This window comes from Ursus americanus, chromosome 14 (assembly GCF_024610735.1).
Source record: "Ursus americanus isolate L20-20 chromosome 14, mUrsAme1.1.p, whole genome shotgun sequence".
Taxonomy (NCBI): domain Eukaryota; kingdom Metazoa; phylum Chordata; class Mammalia; order Carnivora; family Ursidae; genus Ursus; species Ursus americanus.
Window position 1 is genome coordinate 69,742,065 of NC_142140.1, and position 25,117 is coordinate 69,767,181.

General features: G+C 47.8%; 1 protein-coding gene across 7 annotated transcripts in view; it reads right to left on the reverse strand.

The window, feature by feature from the left end:
- Positions 1 to 1,735: 1,735 nt before the first annotated feature.
- SPECC1 (sperm antigen with calponin homology and coiled-coil domains 1) overlaps positions 1,736 to 25,117 on the reverse strand; it is a 257,749-nt gene continuing 234,367 nt past the window's right edge. For all 7 annotated transcript variants that reach the window (XM_045778245.2, XM_045778240.2, XM_045778241.2 and 4 more), the window contains 3 exons: positions 20,457 to 20,573; positions 14,174 to 14,233; positions 1,736 to 5,101 (listed from right to left, as the gene is read on the reverse strand). In XM_045778245.2, the coding sequence (XP_045634201.2) occupies positions 5,012 to 5,101; positions 14,174 to 14,233; positions 20,457 to 20,573 (267 nt within the window). In that variant the 3' untranslated portion in view covers positions 1,736 to 5,011. The remainder of the gene's footprint in view (positions 5,102 to 14,173; positions 14,234 to 20,456; positions 20,574 to 25,117) is intronic.

The following is a 25,117-nucleotide window of genomic DNA, read 5'->3' on the forward strand; positions in this document are numbered from 1 at the left end:
TCTTCTAGGACAAGGCTTTTCAAAAGGTGGCCATGCCTTGTGAGGTCACGTGCAGTGGTACAGGGCAGCTGTGTGGCTAACTTTTCCCATGGTCCATTTTCTGTTTTGCTCCGTTTTTCTGATACAAGGGTAATGACACGTTTAAGGAGTGGTATAAATAGTAACCCAGATGGACAAGTGGGAGTGGCCACGGGGCTCTGTGGCCAACCCTGCGAGATGTCCAGGCCAGATCTTTTTATGGCTCATTTTTTATCATCTGGAACCATCTCACCGAGGTTTTGGTAGGGCAGGTGGGTTAAGTCAGCATTCATTTAAAGAGTTGGGGAGGCTAGATTCTGCTTGGAAACGTGTGGTGTCAGCCACACGAACGGACGCGAGGCTAGCAAAGAAAGAAGGGAAAATGACCAAGGTCTTCGGTCAGGTTACAAGTTTCTCCCCAGGGTCTTTCCATTTGTAGTTCTGGGATTTTTACCATCGTGTTGAAAAGCGCTGGAAAGGACTGTGCGTGACCAGCCGCAGTACTGAAACCCAGCTGGGTGCTGAGGCGTCTAGGCGGAGCTCAAGGAGGAATTCCAAATACGAGAGCTCGTGGTAGCTGGATGTTTCCACCAATGGATCGAAAGTGACTTATCCTGCAGTAATGACGCGGGAGACTGAGGCGTCATGAGCAAAGAAGGTTGTGACTCTGCCTTCAGGGCGCTGAGGGAGGGGGACAGAGGGACAACAGAAGCATCGGAAGCAGAGAAGGGTGCCGGCTATGCACCAGGGGGGCCCAGGGTGGGCCGAGGCCTCGCGGCCTGCAGTTTCCAGTCCCCACGGCCACAGGGCACCCCCCCCCCGGCCACTGACTGTGTGACTCCACACAACCCGGGTCAATGCACAGGACGCGAATGTTGGGGGGATGTGCTTCCTTCACAAGAGGGGTCCAGGCTCCCAGAATGGGAACCCCCTTGACGCCGGCCATCTGTCTAATGCTTCTGTGTGTGTGTGTGTGTGTGTGTGTGTGTGTGTGTACACGTGTGTATATGCATGCAGACCGAGCGACTGAAGGTGGCTGCGGGTAATCCAGCTGTTGGATCTGGTAGCTTCTCCCAGCGCTTGAGACCCCACGGAGGAAAAGGCGCCGTGGCAGCCTTTCCCAGAGACCGCAATTCTCAGAAGACAGGAGGGTCCCTCTGGAGACAAAGGCCCGACAAAGGCCTGACAGTGGAACTCCCCCGGGAGGAGGGAGAAGCGAAGATTCTGGGGCCGAGGGCGGGCAGCCTCCCTTCTCCTGTCCCATGGGTGGGGCTGGCCACTAGGACACCAGGGAGCCGGGGCCTCCCACGATGCCTGAAGCACCAGGCTCTGAACGCAGCAGGCATCCCAAGTCTGTTCGAGTCCATATGAAGTCTGCCTCTTCAACCTCGCGCCATCCCGGCCTGTGGTTTCCAGGCCCGGTACCAGGCTCACACCAGGCTCGCCTGGGCAGCTCTGCAGCACCCTGTGTCGGTCCTCAAGGGTCACTCACCCAAGGGACCGCAGTCCCAGCAAGAGAGCCGTGAATGAGAGGAGGCAGAAAAGCCATCGGGACTCCAGTCCTTTCTGGTAACTTCCAGTAACGCCGGCAAGAACAGCTCGGTGGGGACCGCGGCCCAACAAGGAATTTCAGAAGGCAAGAAAGTGCTAGTTGGAACGGAAGCTTAGGCATTTCGACAAAAGAGGAACAGCAAATGTCACCGGGAAAAATTCACCATCAGACCGAAACAAAATAGATTTATTAGAAATATTCCACAGTCATACACCATTCGCTGCCATGTTCACAGTCAATACATCCGTGTCGGCGTGTCATGGCCTGACGGTGCTGGGTGTGCTCTTTGTAGAAACGAGGCCACAGATGTATCAACGGCATTCGACTAACGTAGTTAAAATTAGCGAGCTATGGAGGGCGGTCTAGACTTAGCCAAAGTCTAAGCTGGGTCAAGGAAAGTGAAACACCCAGGGAGCCTAGGTGAAGGAGATATTAAAAAATACTTCTTAAAAAGGGAGCTAGGCTCTAGATCTCTCACCGCACGATCTCAGCGGTTCATCCCCAAAGGGCAGGCAAGCTGGGGACAGGAGGGGCTACAGCTGGGGTGTGGCGAGAAGGGCCCGGGTCCTCTCCTTCCACAGCCAGTGAGATGCCCGCCCTGCCCCATGGGGAAGTGGGAGGGGGAGCTTCAGAGAAACGGCCCGGGGTGTCTGGGGGAAGAGAACCCTGCAGATGCTCATCACCGCCAGATGGCTAACGGCTTTGGGATGCTTCGGATGGTCTCGACAAAAGCTCCAAATCGACAGCTGAATGAAGAACGAAAACCAGAGACTAACCTCATTTCTGAAGTCAGAAGGGACTGGGACGAGACAAGTGGGCGTTTGCCGGGTTCCTCAGAACGCGAACCCCGGGGAGCAGGGGCTGGGGCGCTAACCCTCCTCAGGCAACACGGCTCCCGTCCATGGAAGATCTCACGACCAAGAAAACCACACACATCTTCCTAGGTCTTTAGAAAACCCCACTCTTCTGGGTCTTGCATTTTGCATCTGTCTTTTCTAGAACAATGCATTTAAAAAAAAAGGCGGCGGGGGCGGGGCAAGGGGGAGAAATCTGCAGAACCACCATGTGACTTTAAATGACTAGCGGCTGAAGGAAGATGGGAACACAAGTGGCTCGGGACAGAAAACTGGAAACACTACAATTGGCTGACACGTTCACCTTGTGCTCGGAGCGCTCCGGCTAAAAATGGGTCTAAAAACCCCTTCCTGTGGCCCAAGCCCCAGGGCCGGGACAGCGTCCCCCGACCCAGGCCCCGCAAGTGCTGGAAGGCCTGGTGCCTGCAGGGCCAGACGGGCCCCCACCACCACCTGTGTTCCTATGAGCAGGACACACATTTCCCCTTCTAGAAACATGCCCACTGGCAAAGAAAATGGTAGTCAAGGAGCTTCTTTGAGTTATAAAAATAAATCGTACATGGCCTTTCTTTTATATGACATTTTTTCCCTTCTTTTTCACCTACAGGGAGCAGGCTCCAAGCGTAGGGGGAGGGGAAAGAGCAGCAGCACCTCTGCAGAGACGCGGCCTGGCCCAGAACGGGATCATCGGGCTCATTTACGGTAATCACTACAAACGGGGCACCAATAATGTTAAGCACCCCTTCCATGTGTCCCAAGAACCTCAGTTGCCTCCCACACAGACCCTACAGTAATCCCAGATTAAACACAACAACCCGACGGCTCGACCCAGCCACTCGGGATATTACCTGCCCGCCCCCCCTGCCCTGGACAGCAAGGCAGAAGTTCCGGGTAATGAAAATGTATCAGTTATGTCAACAAAGGACAGATGCCTGAGGCAACACAAGGAGTCCCTTCCATTTGTGCATCAGGAAGGGGTAAATTAAATTTGCTCAGACTGTCCCTCTGCCTTCCAGGTGAAGACAAGGGAGCCACGGAGGGGGTCACCCTTGCCAATGTGCCCAGCAGCAACCTTGCTCATGGCCCGGCCCTGGGGAGCGAGATCAAAGGCGTTCTCTTCTCTCGGTTGTCAGGGGAACTCTGAAAATACACAGAGTGGATCCCCCGCCCCCGCTGTTCCAGCTCCTCTGATTCAACGGATGGGGCAGGCCAGGGGTGTGTCTTTTGAACCAGCTCCCGGGGAGGTTCTGACCTCGGGCCACAAAGGAGAACTGGCAGCGGGCGGGGTGGCAGCTTGAGAATGGGGGTGGGCCCTCCGCAGAGCCCAGCTGCCACCTCTCCTGAGGGCGTCCGGAGGGAGGCGCCGAGCTCACACTTCTTCCAGGACAGGAACTGGGAAAAGATGGCCCTTTGGGGGGGGGGGGCACTCGCACCAGCAGGTGATGGGTGCTGACGAGTCACCTGACAACCCATGGGAGTCACACCTTCACGGGAGACGGAATGCGCACGGATGTGCCCAACAAGAACACCCGCCCAGGGCGCCCACCTGCACTCCCGAGCCCACCCCCACGCTCCTGCTCCGGCGAAGGGGAGGAGCCATCTCTGCCCACCCCTCAGGGCTTTGCTTCGGCTGCAAAAGTGAAGGGCCTGATGAGGTGCTAAAAACCAAGTCCGGAGTTGAAATAGTGTGAACATTTGCTGTCTGCCCCGTCTCCCCAGACACACACCTCTTGGGCCTGTGTGTGCAAACACACGAAGACCTGGGTGGGCACGCGAGGAACGTTCTGCATGGGGACGAACGTGTGTGAGCGTGAACGGGAATGGGAATGGGGGCGGGGGACGACGACACGCAAAGGGAGGGGGCGACAGGGGCTGACGTCTCCCTTGCAGCACGGGAGCTCTGAGCGTGAGCCCGTGCAAGCGCACAGACGCACACTTCTGTCTGCGGGCCACCCCGCGGGGACTCCGCAGCCACCCACCCCGCGGCTGCTCTGTTTTCTCACACTTCTCTTCCATCCAAAGATTCCAGGAAGTGACAGCAAGATCTGAACAGTGGGATCACGTTCTAGGTGTCCCAACTGTTATCTAGCTCGCAAGCACATTTCCCAAGAAGGCAGGGCTCAGGGTTTCCAGGCAGCGCGAGAGCGGAATGTGTGTCTTTTCGTGTTTTGTGGGGTGTTTCTTTTTTGCAGGGGGTGGGCAGGGGCTAGGGCAGAGTTTTTCTAAAGGCAGAAGCCTGGGTTTTAGTGAAAAGATGACTGCTTTGGAAGTGCTATTTGTGGTGGATCTCGGCAGCTCACGGGGGGAAGTCGCACTGCATGACCAGAGATGTCCTAGTGGGTTCTCCTGGAGGGAGCCGGGGCTGGGAGGAGGGAGGCCCGTGGGGGAGCAGAGCTTCCCCAGCCGACGCTCCAAATGCATCTGGATTTAAAGCGGACGGATGCATGGCGGAACCCAGCTCGGCTTCTTGTCCCCCCCCCATGGAGCGCTGTGGGCGGTGGATGGAGCGGGGCCTGCGGAAAGTGACCAGGTGCTTCGAGGACCAGCTGCAGGCCTCGGCGGGCGGCGGCTCTCGGGCCGTTGGGCTCTACGTCTCAAAGTACTTGTAGATCTGGGCGACGTACTGCATCACGCTCTGCCAGTCGGGCCGGTCCGTGTACAGCATCTCGCTGAGCTCCTGCGGGAGAAAAGAATAGGTCACGCTGGGACGCCACAACCTCCCACCCCCTTCCCATGATGGGGCTCGGATCCAGGTTGGGGCTGCTGCTGCCTAGAAACCCTCTTCCACCTGCTCGGACAGAAGGTGTAGGCAACACTGAAGTGCTGTTAAATGTGATTAGTGAAAAGAAAAGTGTTTTATTTCTACTTAATCAGGAGATACCGCCCCTTTAAAAAAAATTTCTTTTAAGATTTATTTGAGAAAGAGAGAGAGAGAGAGAGAGAGCATGAGGAGGGGAGGGGCAGAGGGAGAAGCAGACTCCCCGCCTAGCCGGGAGCCCGATGCAGGACTCGATGCCAGGATGCCAGGATCGCAACCCAGCTGAAGGCAGATGCTTAACTGACTGCGCCACCCGGGCGCCCCGAGATACTGTCCCCTTTTGAAATACATTAGACATGACTTCCTGCCCCTTGCATCTTAATAGCATGACAGCATTAAAAAAAGTTTTGTAAAGAGAAAGTCATCCATCATTCCATTATCAAGAGAATGAGTTCCACTTTTCTAAGTTCTGTTGGAATGTACACCTATGTTCTCCCACGCTTCCATCATGTGGACGTACTATCGTGTGCTCTGTGCCTTTATTTTATTATATTTTTTAAGGGGGGTGGTGGAAGGGGGCAGAGGGAGAGAGGGAATCTCAAGCCCAACGTAGGGCTCGATCTCACGACCCTGAGATCATGACCTGAGCTGAAATCAAGAGTCGGACGCTCAACCGACTGAGCCACCCGGGCGCCCTCTGTGTTTTTTCACTCATCGTTTTCCATACACGATTTCACATGCTGCTGTGCCGTGTCGCTGGCTGTCATGGTGGCTGAGGCGCACAGTCCAAGAACGGCCACCCCACATGACATCTAGTGCGGCGTGTAGTCTGTGTTTACTTCTTCACGTTACAGACTTGGCGGAAAGCATCTCTGTGGGGTGTTGTTGGATTCCTGGCTTGAGATGAATTCCCACAAAACGGGATTGACCATAGACGCCTTGAACCAACTGAACCCGCAACCACTGTCTTATTGGAATTCAGTGTTAGACCATTTCATGTTGGTTGTTGTTGTTCTTTCCCCCTTCGTTTCATAGGCGATCAGCAAGCAGACAGTAGAGGCCAGAGAGTGACAGGCAGGAGGGCTGGCTGGTCTGTCAAGAAGCCGGTCAAACGTTCCTGAAACGTCTGCCGCTCAACGTATGAAATAATTCACTCTGGGATTGCATTTGGATTCTCTCGTGGTCACGAGAGAACAGCAGGAAAGGACTCCGAGGTAAAGCCAGGAGCAGGGGTGGGTGGAAAAGCAAGGCTGAGCTTACTTAGCACATCTGTTCTTGGGTGGGGACAGAAATGAGACCCGTAACTGGCCACTTATTTTGTTTCCACGGTGCCTAAATACATTTTACGAGTTTTGCTTCTTGGTTGTGCTAAAGAATTACCAGCCTATCGGTGGCAAGGATGTGTCTTCCGACTCAGGACACGGAAGTCCTGAGCAATATTCAGAGCTCTACTCAGACTATCTCATCACATGCCTGAACCTGACGATAATAACACTAAAACTATTTTGGTACATTGTCAACATCACGTTCGAACACGTTTGAAGGAATAATGAAGCACGTTTCAGGAGAAGGGAGAGTATGCTGTCCGAACCAAAATCTGAGGCTGCGTGACATTCATCCGCATTAGTAGGTGAAAACCTTTCAAGATAGAAAGCACCAGGCCCAGCTGGTTTCACTGGCAAATTCTGCCAAATACTCAAGGAAGAATTAGTACCAACTGCACACATTATCTTCCAGGAAATAGAAGAGGAGGCACACTTCCTCACTCATTCTGTGAAGCCAGCGTCGCCCTAATACCAAACCAGACAGAAATGTGACGAGAAAGCTACCCACTTCCCACATGAACACAGACACAAAAATCCTTAACAAATATCAGCAAACTGAATCATGATCAAGTGGGGTTCACATCAGGCATGCAAGGAAGGCTCAATATCCATCAGTGTTATTCATATGAACAGACTAAAAAAGAAAAATCCTATGATCATACCAACAGATGCAGAAAAAGCATTTACACTCATACCTTGAAGATATTTGTGTGTTCGGTTCCAGACCACCACAATAGAGCAAACACAGCATAAACAAGTCAAATGAATTTTTTGAGTTTCCAGTGCATCGAAGTTATGTTTACACTACACTGTGGCCTAATATGTATGCAACAGCCCATGTCTAAGAAAAACCCAACAATGTACATTTGACCCTCACACAACACAAGTCTGAACCGAGTGGATCCACTTATGCGTGGATTTTTTTGGATAAATACAGTATGGTACTATAAATGTATTTTCTCTTCCTTATGATTTTCTTAACAACATATTTTTCCTCTGCCTCACTTTAAGAATACAGTATGTAATATACAAAACACACAAAATATTTGTTAATTGATTGCTTATATTATCAGTAAAGCTTCTGCTCAACAGTAGGATTAGCAAAGTTTCTGGGGAGTCAAAAGCTATAGAGATTTTTGATGGCCTGGGGGGGGGTTGGTACCCCCAACCTCTGTGTTGTTCAAAGGTCAAATGTACATTCCTTAAATAAAAAATATTTTATTGCTAAAAAAAATGCTAACCATCATCTAAGCTTTCAGCAAGGTGTAATCACTGATGACAGGTCACCATCACAAATATAATAATAATAAATATAATATCATTATAAACAATAATTTCAAGAATTACCAAAATGTGATACAGAGACACAAAGAGTGCACGTACTGTTGGCAAAACAGAGCCAACAGACTTGCTGGATGCAGGACTGCCACAAACCTACAGTTTGTAAAAAAAAAAAAAATGCAGTATCCGGGGAGCTCAATACAGTGAAACACAAATGAGGTACGCCTGTTTACAAAATTCAACAACTATTCATGATAAAAACTCCCCAAAAGCTAGAAAAATAGAAGGGTATTTCTTTTACCTAATAAAAGATACACACAAAAACCAAAAGTTGACCTCATACTTCATGGAGAGAGACTGAACACTTTCCCATTAAGATCAGGAGAAAAGAACAAGGCAAGGATGTCTTCTCTCACCTTTCCTACGCAACACTGTACCAGAAGTTCTAGCTAATGCAATAAGGCAAGAAAAAAAAAAAAGAAAAAAGAAACAAAAAGCATACAGACTGGAAAGGCAGGATTAAATCTCTATTTGCAGATGACATGATTGTCTATGTAAAAAACTCCAGTCTACCACAAAACCCGTTGGAACAAATATGCAAGTTTAGCAAGATCTCAGTCAATAGCTCTCCTATTACAATGCCATCAATGAACAACTGAAATGTGAAACCAAACCAAACCATTTAAATGACATTAAATTTTTAAAAAGAATTTATATGCAGAAAACTTGTTTATAAAACACTACATGCAAAAAAATTACAAAGCACTGATGGAAAAAAATCAAGAAGCTCTAAATAAATGGAGAGTATTCCATGTTCATGGATCAGAAAGACCGAGTATTGACAAAATGTCAATTCTTCTCAATCTGATCTATAGATACAACACGATCCCAGTCAAAATCCCTGCAAGCTCTTTTGGGAGGTAGATATTGACAAAGTGAGTCTAAAATTTATAAATCAAAGGTGCTGGGACAAACAAATTCTAAGAAGAATCAAGTTGGAAGACCTGATTTCATGATCTACCAAGTTGTATGAATCAGGACAGTGTGGTATTGACCAAGTGACAGACGCCTAGATCATGTTATATCTATTTTACCACAATAAAAATAACTGGAAAAAAAAGATAAGGCTTCCTGCCCTTGGGAGCTCATGGTCTTTGGGGGATGGAGGTAAGTGCTATAATCGGATAAATTACAATGTAACACTGCGTGAGCTACATAGCACTCTTGTGCGTTAGGAGCCCAGAAGGTGGGCATGGCTGTCCTGGATGCATGGCCATGGAGGAGGTAAGACCTGGGCTCTGGAGAAGGCCTGCCTGCCTGACTCTTGCCTTTGCTATTCACTAGTGTGTGACCTTAACGGAGCTGCACCTGCCTCAGTGTTCCGCCTATAAGGAGCATCCGTCTTCACAGGACTCCTGAGAGGACTCCATGAGTCAACACGTGGAAAGTGCCTGAGGGCGCCTGGGTGGCTCAGTGGGTTAAGCGTCTGACTCTTAATTTCAGTTCAGGTCATGATCTCAGGGTTGCGAGATCAAGTACCATGTTGGGCTCTGCGCTCTGTGGGGAGTCTGCTTCTCTCTCTCTCTCTCCCTCTCCCCCTCCCCCTGCTTGCATGCACGCACGCTCTCTCTCTAAATAAATAAATAAAATCTTAAAAAAAAGAAAATGCCTGGCACATAATAAACACACAAAAAATATCTTTCATACTATTAAACTCAAATTAATTCTTTAAGTATCCTTCATGAAGTTTATACTGAGGAGCTGGCTGAGTTATGCCTAAGGAATCATTTTGACATCCTCCCAGAACCCTGAGCCGTAGAGACCTCCCCGTCCTGATCTCTGCGTGGTGACTGTTTGGGTGGCTTACTCGGCAGGCAGCGCCCTCACGGACTGCATCACTCAGCATGAGGGCCGTCTCTTCACCAGGATACGCTCAGAGGGTCCGCACGTGCTGGCTGCTCTTCCAGTAACGGCCGTGAGGCCACCTGTCCTCTCTCACCTATTCTTTCTGTGAGGAGGGGCTCACACTTGTGATATGGCGGGCTAACCCTCTCTGTCACACTGTGGCTGAGGAGGAATGCGTTCTCAAATTGGGAGAACGTGGTTGAGCTTTCATTTAAAAAATAATCTCTCTCTTTTTTTAAAGATTTTATTTATTTATTTGACAGAGAGAGACAGCCAGCGAGAGAGGGGACACAAGTAGGGGGAGTGGGAGAGGAAGAAGCAGGCTCCTAGCGGAGGAGACTGATGTGGGGCTCGATCCCAGGACTCCGGGATCACGCCCTGAGCCGAAGGCAGCCGCTTAACGACTGAGCCGCCCAGGTGCCCCATTTAAAAAATAATCTCATCCTTGCTAATATGCTACGCCCAGAAACCTATATTTACTTGGGTCCACCTATCAGTGAATTTTTTTCCCTCACTGATCTCGCTATAGGCCTTGATCAAAGGCCTGGGGTTATTACGGCTGCCAATACTGACTGTATATATCTTAGAAGTATCATGTGTAATGAAGAACTATTTTTCAACCCCCATCAAGCTACGACAAAGCAAATTTCATAATATAGGAAGTTCCTGTTCTGTTGACGACACCAACTAGTAAAATCGCTCACAAACATCCCTAAATGCTTTTGAGGTTAATTATTATGCTTGTCAGTATCTCCTCACAGACATCTGTAAAAATGAAACCGCTGCTTCTGACAATTAGTTCAGCAAGATGATCGCATTCCTGGCTTTCACTAACTCCTGCCTTACGTCCGATAAAAAAAAATTGGGAAAAAAGTTAAATTAAAAAAGAAGCAAATGTTAGCTGTAACACTACAAAGAAAAACATATTCTGTGTAGACTCTCGTCTAACAAGTTCTCGTTTTTTCTTTGGTTCCTTATGTTAATTATCTGTTGTTTGTTAGCTGCTCAGTGTTTCAGAAGGGAAGATAAATCAGGTTCGTTTTATTCCATCTTGGCCAGACGGGTACGTCACCTCCTTTCTAAATTCTCGAGCCTCTTATTTCTGTGGTAGGGACGTCTGTTTCTTAAAAGTCTCAGATTTTGGATTTACAGGGATTTTTTGTGTGCATGACTACATTTTTTTTTTTTAAGATTTTATTTATTTATTTGACAGAGAGAGAGACAGCCAGCGAGATGCAGAGGGAGTAGGAGAGGAAGAAGCAGGCTCCCAGCGAAGCAGGGAGCCTGATGCGGGGGTTGATCCCAGGACCCTGGGATCACGCCCTGAGCCGAAGGCAGACGCTTAACGACTGAGCCACCCAGGTGCCCCTGCGTGACATTTTTAAAGAATAAATTCGGTTTCTTTAATGGGTAATGTTCTATTTCGTTTTGAGTGAGTGTTGGAGAAATATTTACATTTAGTATTTGAAGAGATGTATTTGCGTTTCTTTAGAAAATTGCTCATTCTGTTTTAAACATATTGGTGTCACACTGTTCACGGTACTGATGTTTCTATGATAGCTGTTCTTTTGCTTTTTCATTTCTCACGTTCCCTACACCCTCTGAGGGTTACAGAGCTGTGTCTCACTGTGACTTCCATTTGGGTTTTTCCCATCACTGATGAGACTGAACATCTTTTGAAATGTTTAAGAGCCATTCATGGTTTGCCTGTTCTAGCCTTTGGTCATTTTCTACTTAGTTGTCTTTCTATTATTGGTTAGTAGAAATTACTTATAGATTATCTGTCTTCACTTTACTTTTTATGCAGTTCTGTTATGATGTGTCTAGATAGGTATTTTGTAATGATTCATCTTGTGTGAGGTTCATTAGGAATCTATGGTCTTTCATAATTCTGGAAAAATTTCGGGCACCATTTCTTCAAATATCCTCTCTCCCATTCTTTCTTTCCTCTTCTTCTGGAATTCCCACTGGCCATGGGACTTAGAAATTGGTCTGATTTTATCTTCCATTCTCTTAAGCTCTGCAACAGACACTATTAGTTGGTTAATCTAATAGTCATTCCCAACCTCACTATCCCTTGTAGGCTTCCCGATAAAGAGAATGGAGAATATAAATTGCTTACTTTCTCAAACTCCCTTGCAGCTGGGGTGGCCACGTAACCCAGTACTGCTAATGAGCTGGAGGGACTCTGGGAAGCCTGTTGATTTCCTTATCAAAGAGGGAAGATAGGAAGTACTTGTTCTATCCGTTCCCCCTCCTTTCTGTCCAGCAGATGGGAGTGATGTCTGGAGCTTGGCAGCCATGTTCAACCCCAGAGGACATGGGGACAAAGAGCCAACAGATTAAAGATGGTAGAGTGTAGATAAGACACAATCTGGGGTTGGTTGATTGATTATATACTGAGCAGTGAACCAATCCTGAAACTACTTCTGGACTTCTCATTAAAAAATAAAATTAACAGCTTTATGGTTTTAAGCAACTGTTAGCTGGGTTTTCCCTTTCTTGAATTTGTCTTTTTTTTTTTAAGATTTTATTTATTTATTTATTTATTTGAGAGAGAGAGAACGCACACATGTGCATGAGTGGGGTGGTGAGTAAGGGCAGAGGGGGGGGGTCTCACGACCCTGAGATCATGACCTGAGCCAAAATCAAGAGTTGAACGCTCAAGAGACTGAGCCACCCAGGTGCCCACCCATTTCTTAAATTTGAATACATATAATAAAATCCCTCCATTATATATTCTGCTTTTTAAATGTCTATTTTATGTTCTGGATTATCTCCTTAGTTCTCTTTTCCAGCTCAGTAGTTCTCTCTTCTGCTTTATCTAATCAGGTTTTCAACCCGACTGGGGTTTTTTTACTCCTAATTTTTATTTCTACAAGTTTCATTTGATTCTTTTTCCAAATCCTTTTTTTATTGTACATACTTTTTCCTTATGATTTTTATTCCCTTTTTAAATCTCTTTAATATGTTTAAACATAGCCTTCTGTAGTCTCTTTCTTATTATTTTATTTTATTTTAAAGATTTTATTTATTTATTTGACAGAGAGAGAGACAGCCAGCGAGAGAGGGAACACAAGCAGGGGGAGTGGGAGAGGAAGAAGCAGGCTCATAGCAGAAGAGCCTGATGTGGGGCTCGAACCCATAACGCCGGGATCACGCCCTGAGCCGAAGGCAGACGCTTGACAACTGAGCCTCCAGGCGCCCCTCTTTCTTATTATTTTATTATCCCGTGTTCTGGCACATGATCCTCTCGTTTGCTCTATCTGCTGACGAGCTCAACTAGATCATTTTCTTGAGTGTTTTGTAATTTTGGATTGGAAATGTATTTTCAGTGGCCATTGTACTACTAGCCCAGATGCTTTTGTGCCTCAGATGATATAAACTAGGGTCTCCTTGCAGCACAGATATTATAAATTTGGACTCCAAATCTCATCTGGCCCAGTTTTCTTTTCTTGTAGGTTCTCCTTTTTCTGGCCACAAAAAAAAAAAAAAATCTAAGGTGGAGACCAGGCTTCCTTATCACTTCCGTCGACGGGCGGGTTGCGTCTTCTATTTTCCCCTTCCCTAAGAAGAACGTCATTTTGTGAGCTTGGGTTTGTGCAAGGGTCTCAGTACTACTGTTCTGTTTATGGGAGCTCAGAGCCTTGTCTCTTGTTCCTGTGTGGGTATTAAATAAAACCTACACCCATTAGATAGCCTTTTTTTTTTTTTTTTTTTTTGAGATAGAGACAGGCAGCGAGAGAGGGAACACAAGCAGGGGGAGTGGGAGAGGAAGAAGCAGGCTCCTAGCGGAGGAGCCTGATGTGGGGCTCGATCCCGTAACGCCGGGATCACGCCCTGAGCCGAAGGCAGGCGCTTAACCGCTGAGCTACGCAGGCGCCCCCATTAGGTAGCCTTTTACGATGAGCCCTCTACCAGCACTCCCAGACCCACTTCTGAGCTTGGGCACAATCTCGGTTTATGCCTTGTGGCTCTGGTTTTCACTTCTCTTTGAATTTCTGACATCTGGCCATTTCCCATTCTTTCTTCAGACTGCAACTATGTGTTGATATTTTTATAATTACATTTTATCCAGACTTCTAGGTGACTTGAACAACAGGGCTTTAATAATTCAGTCTACCGTGCTTCCAGAAATGAAATTTATCCACAATGAAATCTTCGAAAAAAACTCTAAATCATATGTGGTTAGACTAACTGAATTAAAAAAAAATATATATATATATATATATATTTTAAGTAGACTCCATACTCAGTGCAGAACCCAATGCAGGGCTTGAACTCACAACCCTGAGATTGAGACCCGAGCTGAGATCAAGAGTCAGATGCTGAACCGACTGAGCCACCCGGGTGCCCCATGAATATTTTTATATTACGGATCATGAGTAACACATCTTTAGCCAAGGGATTTTAATGTTCTATAAGAAATTGTTTAGAAGATGGCATAAAGTATCACAAGGATATAAAATGGGATACTTACCAGGCTGGGTTTGATGCCTACACTTTCGGCTGCTTCAAATGCCAATAAGAGATTCCTTTTCTAGGTTAAAAGGACAGAGACTGGAATTATCAACTAAAAATACATAGCTTTTAAAAAAATAAAAATAGAAATAAAAACATATAGCTTTTGCTGGGAAAGAACACGAAATGACACTCCCATATGGATGATCTCCGATTATAAAACACTTAAAATTTTAAGTCAAATATGCAAACATGGGTTTCAGTCTAAGGAAGAGAACGATCAACAGGTTATAATTAAAATGACATTACCGGTCGATTCCTGACTATCAAAGGTAAATATTTGTTAGTTCAGTTATTTTTTACTCTGTCACGATTTAGGACATGCACATTCTGCTGTGTTTCAAGAGTTGTTTAATCATGGTGCTATATAGCATTTCGCCCAAGAATTCTCAAGGCACTGTTCCACTCTTAGCCCCAGTTTGTAGCTTCTTCCTGAGACCCTCTCTGGCTGTTCTCGTGTTTCCTCACCGGGATGAACTTAAGAATCACTCAGTCATGGCTCCTCCCCTCCATAATTCATTCCAGAGTCATTAGGATGACATTAAAATTTAATTAGCTTGGCGTATTAAGTTTAATCAAGAGACTCATGTTCCTGTATCATGTTTCACGTTCCCCAGTAGAATTTTGTGATTCTATGCATTTCGATTTTACGCATAATTTCCTTTTTCCGTTTCCCCCTGGCCTCCACCCTCTGTCCTCGGGTGCACATATGCTTCCCGAAGGGGGAGGGCTCTGCCCTGACACCAAGGCCAACTCTCTGCTCTAGGTACCAGGTCACAGGAAAACACCAAGACAAGGCTGTGCACGTTTTCTCCCAGGCTGTGGTCGAGGCCTGGGAAAGCCGTTGATCTGTGGTCATCTTGCCCAAGCCACCAGCCCTCTTCCTCCAAATTAAGGGAAATTTATGGGCATGAACTGGAAACCTGATGCTTGTTTCCAGAACACTGCTCTCTGTTCTGCTGAGACGGGAGCTGGAAGTTGGCTCCTAGCTTCCTTTAATTGAGTCCAAACTTGCGGCAGCTAATCTCCTATTTGGTGCTTATTTTAAAGTCCTTTTGGTTAGTTTTGAGGGGGCAGGGGATTGGTAAGCCAGACTTCTGGCTACCCAGAAGTCAAGGTATTTGATATGCGATGCCAACTTGTTTTCTAAAATGCTACACCTGGGGACGCCTGGCTGGTTCGGTTGGAGCAGGCAACTCTTAATCTCAGGGTTGTGAGTTCAAGCCCCACACTGGGCATGGAGCCTACTGAAGAAAATAAATAGAACGCTGCACCAGCCACAGCGTGTAAGTGTCCATTTTCTCACACTTCTACTGTCACAGACTATTAGGACCGAGCACTGTTATCTAATTCTCTCATTGCAACAGTGCCAGGCCCCCGCCAGAAGGCCAGGGGACGAAGCCGCCATTTACGGGGAGCAGGAGGGAGTGTGGCCACGGCGGAACCCACAGGCCAGAGCCCTTCCAGCCCCAGGACAGCATAAGCCCCTGGTAGAGATCTCTGCCACTGGCCCCCCTGGCAGCGCATCTCACCTAAAGCTGACAGCAGAAAGCATCCCAAGTCTAGAATTTCTCTCTCGCGTTAAAATTTTGTTTCAGACACTGACACGAAAACACTCAGTTCTATCACCTGAATCTCAGTAGCCTATGCAGGAGTTTTGTGGATTGACAGATAAATACGCTTTCCACTGAAAAAAAAAAAAAAATGCCCAAAGCTTCCGCTGACTGTAACTCACATCTCTTTCATGCCATCAAAGACGTCCTTATTAGTTTTATCAGAAATTCCCTCTTTAACACTGATGTCCAGCTGACTTGGTTTCATCACTTCCATCTGGGTAGAGGGCACAGCTCCCGATTTCTGAACCTCCTGGGCTGTCGTGAATCTCACAGACCCGCAGCCCTCCACAATCTGACCTGGGTGCTCCCTGATAACAGCATCCTGGATTAGGGGGAAGACGTTCAACCCCCTGTGTAGAGACCACGGGCCCCTGTGCCACAAGGACAACGGGAAGTGAGTACACGGTGGCGTCTGGCTGTCCTCTTGCAGGTTTCCAAACCTGCAGATGGTCACCGGGCAGCTGGCCGTGTGGCGTGTGGGAATCACAGACGCCCACGGCCAGACAACGCACTTTCATAAGGAAGCAGCGCTCATGATTCAAAGTGGGAAAGCAGACACTTTTAGGTTCACTATTTTCCAACAGGTCCACGGTGATCTGAGGACGAAGAGCCTAGGTATGGTTTGCATGAGAGCAAACATTTCACACCTTCAGGAAGATTCCTATTTCAGATCATGGGCGCAGAAGTGCTGAGACTTCTATTTACGACAGTTTTAGTGAGGTTTTTTTGATTATTCTGAATTGTTTTACGCCCACTCTTGACTCAAGGAAAAAGGCAGAGGCTGCAGAGCGAAGAGGATGGATACGGAGGTCACTGCTGGAGGGGGCTCTGCCGGCGAGGGGCACGTTGCACAGGCTGCGTGCGCCCCGCACGGCCCCAGCTTGGCTCCTGCCATCTCGCTGCTCTGCCCTGGTTCCCTCTGCTGGGTCACTCTCTCACCAGACAACCAGCGCTGCTGTCCTCAACCTTCCTTAGCCTTCTCTCTCTGTCTCTGTGATACTGTGATTTATAGCAAGGAATATATTTGGCCTTTATCCAAGGTTCCTGGCACAGAGCTCCTAAAACTCTTATCATTTCCCATAAGAGCCATAGGGGCATCTTTTGTTCTAATCTTGGGTTTTTGTCCTCGGTTCCAGAAATGGCGTCAGAGCAGCAAAGCTGAAACAGGTGCCTTCTGTTATTCATAACAAGCCTCTTTCAATCACACCTGAGTTTATGCTAAAAAGATGATTTTTCAAACCCACCCAGATAACCTACGGATGGGGGCTGGCTGCTAGGGAACCAGCCCTGTAATTGGAGGGTTGGAACTTGCAGTCCCATATCCCTTGACCCCAACCTCGGGGAGGGGAGACACACTAGAGTTTGAGCTCAATCACTGATAGCCAATGATTTAATCAATCATGCCTGTGTAATGAAGCCTTATTAAGCTCAAAAAGATGGGGTTCAGAAAGCACCTGGGTTGGTGAATGCATCTGTGTGCTGGGAGGGTGGTGCACCCCAAGGTCCAAGGGGACAGAAGCTCCTGCACTCGGGACCCTTCTGGACCTCACCCTAGGGGTCTCCGCATCTGGCTGGTCATTAGTGACCCTCAATGTCCTTTGTAATGAACTGGTAACCTAGTGAGTACTGTTTTCCTGAGTTCCGGGAGCCATTCCGACAAATTAATTGAACCTAAGGAAGGGGTCAGAGGAACCTCTGGTTTATAGTTGGTCAGTCAGAAGCAAGGTGACAACGATGTGGTCACCGGGGTCTGAAATGGAGGGTGCAGTCTTCTCGTGGGACCAAGCCCTTAACCTGTAGGACCTGATGCTCGCTCCAGGAGGACAATGTCAGAACTGAGTCACACTTGAGGACTCCCAGCTGGTGCTGCAGAACTGCCTGGTGTGGGCAACACCCTCCATCTGTTTCCAGAAGTGTCAGAAGGGAAACGCTGGGAGCAGAGTGGATACAGAGGAGTTTTTCTTTAGAGCTTCCCTTAGGACCTAGGACCAAAGTGATGTCCACTCTCCTGGCTTTAAATGCCATCTATACCCAGCCCTGTTCGATACAGTAGCTACACCTGACACGTGGCTACTTAAATCAAAAGTCATTCAGATGAATCATTCCATTTTCCAGTCACTGAAAGCCACATTTATTAACGGCCCATAGGACTAGCGGCTACCATATTGGATAGCACAAATGTACAACTTTCCCATCGTTTCGATTCCCTTAGGCAGCACTTTCCTACTCCCTGATGACTCCCGGACCTGCCTTCCAGCTCTGATCTCCCCTCTGCGCTCTGCACCTGTTATCCTACTGCCTGTCTGACCCCGCAAACTGCATATTTCAGGAACATCTCCCACTTAACATGATTAATAACAGAACCGTCCCCCCCAATGTTTAATACTCCTGTCCAGCCTGCTTCATGGACTATCAACAAAGCACCACCCCAAAATGTTAGGTCTTGAGATTTTTATATGCCCTGTGATGGTTAATTCTATGTATTGACGTGGCTAGGTCATGGTACCAGATGTCTGGCCAAACCTTATTCTAGATGTTTCTGTGAAGGTGTTTTTAAGATGAGATTAACATTTAAATCAGTATACTTTGGGTAAATAAGACTTTGGGTCAAGCACATCACCCACCATAGCATGGGTGGGCCTCACCCCATCAGTTGAAGGCCTTAATAGAAAAAGCCGGATCTCCCTCGAAGAAGAGGGAGTTCTGCCAGCAAACAGCCTTCAGATCCAAACTGGCATTCATTTAACTTTCTTGTACAAACACACACACACACGCACCCCTATTACTTCGGTTTCTCTGGAGAACCCTAACACTCCAGAAAATGAAATCACTCTGTTCAGTTATTACCACCATCAGTGTCATGGCCACGCTTTGGGCTTTATTTAAATCTAGGTGTAGGATAATCAAAACAGAACTTTCTAGCATTTCTTTTCCTTCCCCATCTCGGAGAATGACTCGTCAGGCTAGACACGTCTCTCTTTCCTCTTGCCCTCCCCCACAACCAGTTATGAAGTCCAGCGGATTCTATACCTAAGACCTATTCTGAATCCTTCTCCATCTTTCTATCCATGATGGTACCGTCCCCGCCACAACAGCTAATGGCTGGAGTCAGGGATGCTGAGCCCTCACGCTGACGACTGCAAGGGCCTCCCATCTGATAGCACCTCCCTCATTCGCCTTCCCTTTCCAGTTCTTGTTTTCACGTAACACCCACAGAGATCTTTCAAAAACACGAACCGTGTGTCTCGACCACTGAGAATCCTTCAGTGACTTCCCACCGAGTTTAGAGCAAGAGGCAGATTTCTTCCCAGAGCCCTCCATGGAAGCCCTGCAGGGTCTGGCCCCATCTGGCCCCCAGAACCATCCCAGGTCACTCTTCCCTGCTCACTGCCCTCTTGCCAGTAGGCCTTCCTCTATGTCCCTGACTGCACCCAGCTGACTGTCAGGCTGCTCCCTGGCTCTGGAAAGCTCCCCCAGCTCTTAGTGTTATTGGCTCCTGGTTCGTTCGGAAGAGTATCGCCTCTCAGAGAGGTCTTCTCAGCCTTCCTGATCTAAATTAGGAAACCTGTCCATACCCACAGCACGAGGTTTCTCTTGTAGCGCTTCTGCAATTTATTTATAACATTACCTGTTCCAGGTTTAGTCACTTGTGGACCTGTCTCTCTACTTTAGAGGGCAGAGAACAGGTCTACATTGTTCACTGTTATCTTTATTCCCTGTGCACGATGCTCGGCGAGAAACACTTGTGGACAGAATGAGCGCAGGGCCCAGAACAGCATTTTCCAAAGTACATTCTATGGAATATGGTTTTGTAGAATGTTCTAGGTCAGGGTTTGGAAAACTCTGGCCTGTGGACCAAATCTGGCCCGCAGCCTGTTTTTGTAAATAAAGTTTTACTGGAACAGAGCATGCCCATTTGTTTCTTCTGGGGCCACTTGGATGCTACCATGGCGGATGAGCAGCTGTGACAGAGACCCGTGGACCCACCGAGTCCACCATTTGGCCCTTAACAGGAAAATTTGCCAATTCTTGTCCTAGGTAATTGTATTAAGAAAATTCTACATCAAAAACTAAGGAAGTACTGTATGGTGACTAACACAACATAATAAAAAATTATTATTAAAAAAAAGAGAAAATTCTGTGGCTCTGATAACTGTAGGGTTAAACAGAGTCGCACAGGTTTCTTTCTTGTAGGACTTCTTGAAGTTTTTACTGTGCTAATGAGCACTGTCCTCTCTAAGGATGGGACATAATATACAGTTTCCCAAGTTTATCCGAGCAGTGAGATCCTTTTGGTGGTGCTTCTGGTTCTTTGGTGAAGACTTTGAAAATGCTGGCCAAGGTCTTAAAACCAGGAAGGTGAAATTTCATTAAGACTTGCTCTCAAAAAAATGGGTGACGGTCACAGTAAACTGGTCTTCACTTCATTTTTCCAGGCCATGAGGGCAACTGAGAAGTATTTACTGAGGGTGGGATCCTACCACCTCATCATACACTCAGTAGTTACGTCTGCCTGGTATCAGTATCCTAATTTCCACTTGGAATCTATAAACACCGCCCCATCAGCATGTACAGTATTCTAGGAATTCTAGAGGATAACCAGGGGTAACTGGGCAGGTGACTTACTTTCTCCTGACTGTTCAGCTCCTGATATGGGATGTGGGCAGGCAGGTAGGTGTGAAGGAGAGCACAGAAGGCCAAGCCATCACTCCAGCTGCTGCTGAAATTGGTGATATCGATGTTCTGTAGGGGGGAAAAAGCGGCATTAATCTCCAAACTGTGCGAAGGGCAGATAGGAAACCACCTAAACAGCCGGGAGTCCATTTAATTTTGATACCAGCAATGGCCCAGTGTCGCCCAAATCCATTCACAGAATCGCACGGAAAAAAGCCTTCAGGGCTCCAAACCCCGGGGAATTTCTGCCTACTGTGTGGTACATCAAAAGCTCTGAGACATCTTATTCTCCAACCAACCCGCTCGATTTGCTTTCTACGTCCCAGCATTTCCCAGATTTATCTGGTCAACGAGGAGTCCTCACTAGGGTCACCATGAGGTATGACCCCAATTAACAACAGACAGACTAGGACAAAAACAAGAGCTTCAAAACCTAGACGGCTGGTCCTGTGGCTTATTCCTGCTAATACCCTCTTCTCCCCACAACTTGAAGGGCTTCTCCGGGAGAGAAAACCCTTCCTACTCGACAGTGTCCGTGCTAGCGCGTCAAAGCCCCAAGGGCTGTGAGGCTTCCCGAGGGAGAAGGAGCTCCTCCTCGGGAACAGGTGGGAACTCCGAGAGATGCTTGCTAAACCGTGATGAGGAAAACAGAATCGTCAGAGGCAGGCAGCCCGTGCAGACAACGAAGGGGGCCCAGGTGAGCGGGTGGTGAAGACGCGGCTCTTTCTGAAGGTGTGGATGCGGACCACTTCTCCCTCCCTCTGCCCAAACCAAATGCCAATCGGCAGAAGCTCGACTCTGACTGCCCTGGGAAGGGATTTAGGACGTCTCCACCAGAAGCAACGGCACTTGAGTAGGGGAGGAGGGGGAAGAGGAACGTGGCATGAAGGTCAGCTGGAATAGGGGGAGGGAGACTTACGGAATTCTTCCTAACGTGTGTGTAGAGAAGTTTTGAAGAACATAGGGAGGCGGAAACGTGCACTAAAACATGGTATCATAGTTTCCCACGTGGTTTCCTGAGGGGTTTGAAAGCAAATGACCCATAATCTCATTTGAGCATTTTATCTACATGTTCCCTGTGTTCGTCTGAGCTAGCTTGGCCTCTAGCAATGAGGTAGGTCGAATGGCTCATTTTATAGACGCGGAGGCCGGAGCGGGTGTGTCCGCACATCACACACACGGTTTACCTGGAAGACGGACACTCTGGCAGGCCAAGTCCCCACCCTGTGGCCCTCTCTAGCAAACCTCCTCTGGCTTCTAGCCAGAGTCCAGGATGACCCAGGTGGACCCTAGAACATCGCCCCCAAAGCGCCACCTTTCAGGAATGTCAGGTTCTCCAGTCTGCTTTGCAAAATGTTTACCTGGGGGAAGGCTATCTGGCTGAGAGCAACACACAAACGTACTAATGCCTCTTTCTTCTGGTTTTCATGGTGCAAGCACAGCCAGATTTTAGGAGCTGCTAAGCATCCGTGTTACATAAAGTCTGAGAATGCCCTGTCTCCGTTTTCGGGCTGAATGTGCACCAGCCGGGCCTCCTGGTAAGCTGATCATTTGTGCTCTTGGCCTCAAAAAGTCTCCTTGGAGACTCTGGAGCGATCTGATGGGGCCTGGATGCTGCTTCAGAAATGGGAAACACTGTAATTTTATATTTTCTCGAGAGGTCTGCATGTTAGAAAAGAAGAGGAAAGACACAGGTGGGGGCCACGCCCTGCCCGGTTCATTCCAAGTCTCGGGCACTAGAACCAGAAGCTCATCGGCTCCTCGGGCCCCAGGAAAGCAGAGGTAACGAGCGGGGCTGGGCCAGCCTTAGGAAAACGAGGCATCCCGCTGCTTGTCGACACGGAGTCCCCTTCTTTTCTTTGGCACACAGAGGTCATCTGAGACCCCGTCTCCAAACCCATCTCTCAGGGTACCTCTGACCTGGCGGAAGGAAAGCCAGACTTTCTTCCCAGGAACGGCTTGCTGATGGGTACCATTCACACTCAGCACCAGGGCATCTGTGAAAATGGGACAAGCACGTGCCACACCTGGTAGTGTTCTTTCCAAAAGGCAATGTCGACATACACCTCATTTCATAGTCAAAGAAACTGAGGCTGGAAGCAGTGGTGTTTCCGTCAGAAAGGCCACAGTTTATTTATTTATTTATTTAAAGATTTTATTTATTTATTTGACAGAGAGAGAGACAGCCAGCTAGAGAGGGAACACAAGCAGGGGGAGTGGGAGAGGAAGAAACAGGCTCCCAGCAGAGGAGCCTGATGTGGGGCTCGATCCCGGAACGCCAGGATCACGCCCTGAGCCGAAGACAGACGCTTAACGACTGAGCCACCCAGGCGCCCCAGAAAGGCCACATTTAAAAAAGAAAGCCATACATTCAATGATCAAGACGTAAGCCCCTGAAATACGAGTGCCAGGACATATAAAGCCCCCAAAATGGGGACATGAGGACAGTAACATTCACTGAGTGTCTGCAATGTGCCCCGTGCTGGGCATTTCCTCATTTAATTCTCAGACCGACAATACAGTGTAAATAGTGCTGCACCCATTTCACAGATGTGGAAGCTGAAGCAGAAAGGAATATCACCGGGGCCAGAGTCAGGGGCAAATTCCAGTTCTGCTGGAAAGCGAAGCATGTCAAGTTTGCGGTCCTTCCTTCCTTCTTTTTTCTTTCTTTTCTTTCTCCCTCCTCACACCTAAAGCTTTTAAGATTTGATAAATCTTTCATTTCCTGAAACGTGAGACCATTTTATACACTTCTCTCTTGTACCATTTTTTTTATGATGCAAAATGTCATTGTCCTTCATCCGCACGATCTTCAGAAGCATTCGAGGAGCCAAGCAGACCCAAAGGGGTGACGATGCCATCCGTCTCACAAAACCAAGGAAGTGTCCAGTATTTCATCTGAGTGTCACTTAGGAGCGGTTTTTTTTTTTTTAAAGATTTTACTTATTTATTTGAGAGACTGAGAGTGAAAGAACACAGGTGGAGAGGGAGAGGGAGAAGCAGACTCCCTGCTGAGCAGAGAGCCTGAAGCAGGACTCGATCCCAGGACTCTGGGATCATGACCTCAGCTGAAGGCAGATGCTTAACCGACTGAGCCACCCGGGCACCCCACAGGAGCGGTTTTTGATCTGTAAGTATAAATAAGCAACAGGCTGAGACTATAAAATCTGGTGAGATTAAAGCTAGGGTTGGAAAAAATCAGTCTAAATGACTCACAACGTCAGGACAGCTCAGAGAGCCTGGATGCTTGTGGACAGATGGCAGCTCATGGGCCTTTCCGGAAACTGTAAAGCAGACCCTGGCACTTTAGCAGCAAGACCACACCAACACTGCACAAGAAATAGGAGCAGTGTCCTACCTTTAAAAAAAAAAAAATGGAATTATGGAAATTCCAAATCTAGGCAGGTTTCAAATCCAGCATCCAGGACAGGAAATGCTTCTCTTTCATGTAACCCACGGCCGCCATGTTTTAAGACTTTGAGTTGTTGTGACACTGGAAAGAGCTGGAAGACAACCTGCTGTGATCTGTAGCATTATACTTGTTCCACGAACATGCAGCTATCAAGTCAAAACTTAACCCTTCTTAGGATACAGTGGAACAGCTCAATTCCAGTTCTCCGAAAGTCATCTGAAACCCTAATTGCACTGGAATGACAAGAGTATCAACAATTCCGGAGTCAACACGGCTGGTTGAACACGTGAAAACATGCATACGTTTGTGACCCCTCACATCAGAGGATGCAGACAAAGCACTATGCAAATCTCAGCGGTTGCCTTGGGGCCATCGTTATTACAAAGTGGTTCACTACTGCGCACTGATGTATATTTTTGTGAAATGCATGATTGGTCTTAGTGAACGAGGAGTTAGCTGATATGTGGTGCCACACTTGGAGGCAGGGTGTGTGGGTCCCAGGGAAACGGGCTAAGACACGTACTGTTGCGGCCACCAGCGAGGGCGGACAAGGTAGCCATGGCGGGAAGGTACTCATGTGGGCTGGACCAACGCACTGGCTAACAGGCAGAAAGACAACAGTTTCTTGGCCATGGCTAACCGGCCAATCCCAGGAACCCCGGGAACCAGGCAAGGACTAATTCCAGGTCCCATCCCTAAAATGGAGGTTGAAGACCTTTGTTTCTGGTTCGGGATGATCACGACTGGCTGGGCCTTGGATGGGGGGAGGTGACCCTTGCTGAGTTGGTGGCTTATAGACCTCAGTGCTCACGGATGAACCTCTGACTTAGGACGAAAACGGAGCCTAATAATACGAACACCCCTATGGGGTGTTAGTTAGTATCTTCCTTTTCCCAGTTATCGTTCAGCCGAATTCTTAGGGGTTCATCAAAAGAATAACTAAGAGGAAAAACAGAAAATGATCGTCAAGGCATTCTACAAGGTATTCCGTCAGTTATTTTCCTTGTTATTTATCCCTGAACAAACCTGACTAGGGTAATTGTTATCCTTAACAGGAAGTTAGTGACAGGCCGGGAGCAGACAGAGGATTTTGGGGGTGCTGGCCATGCTGTGTTTCTAGACCTGGATGCTAACTGCATGCGTCCCTTCGCGTTGTGAAATGTCATGGAACGGTACACTTACTTGCCTATTCTATCTCGGT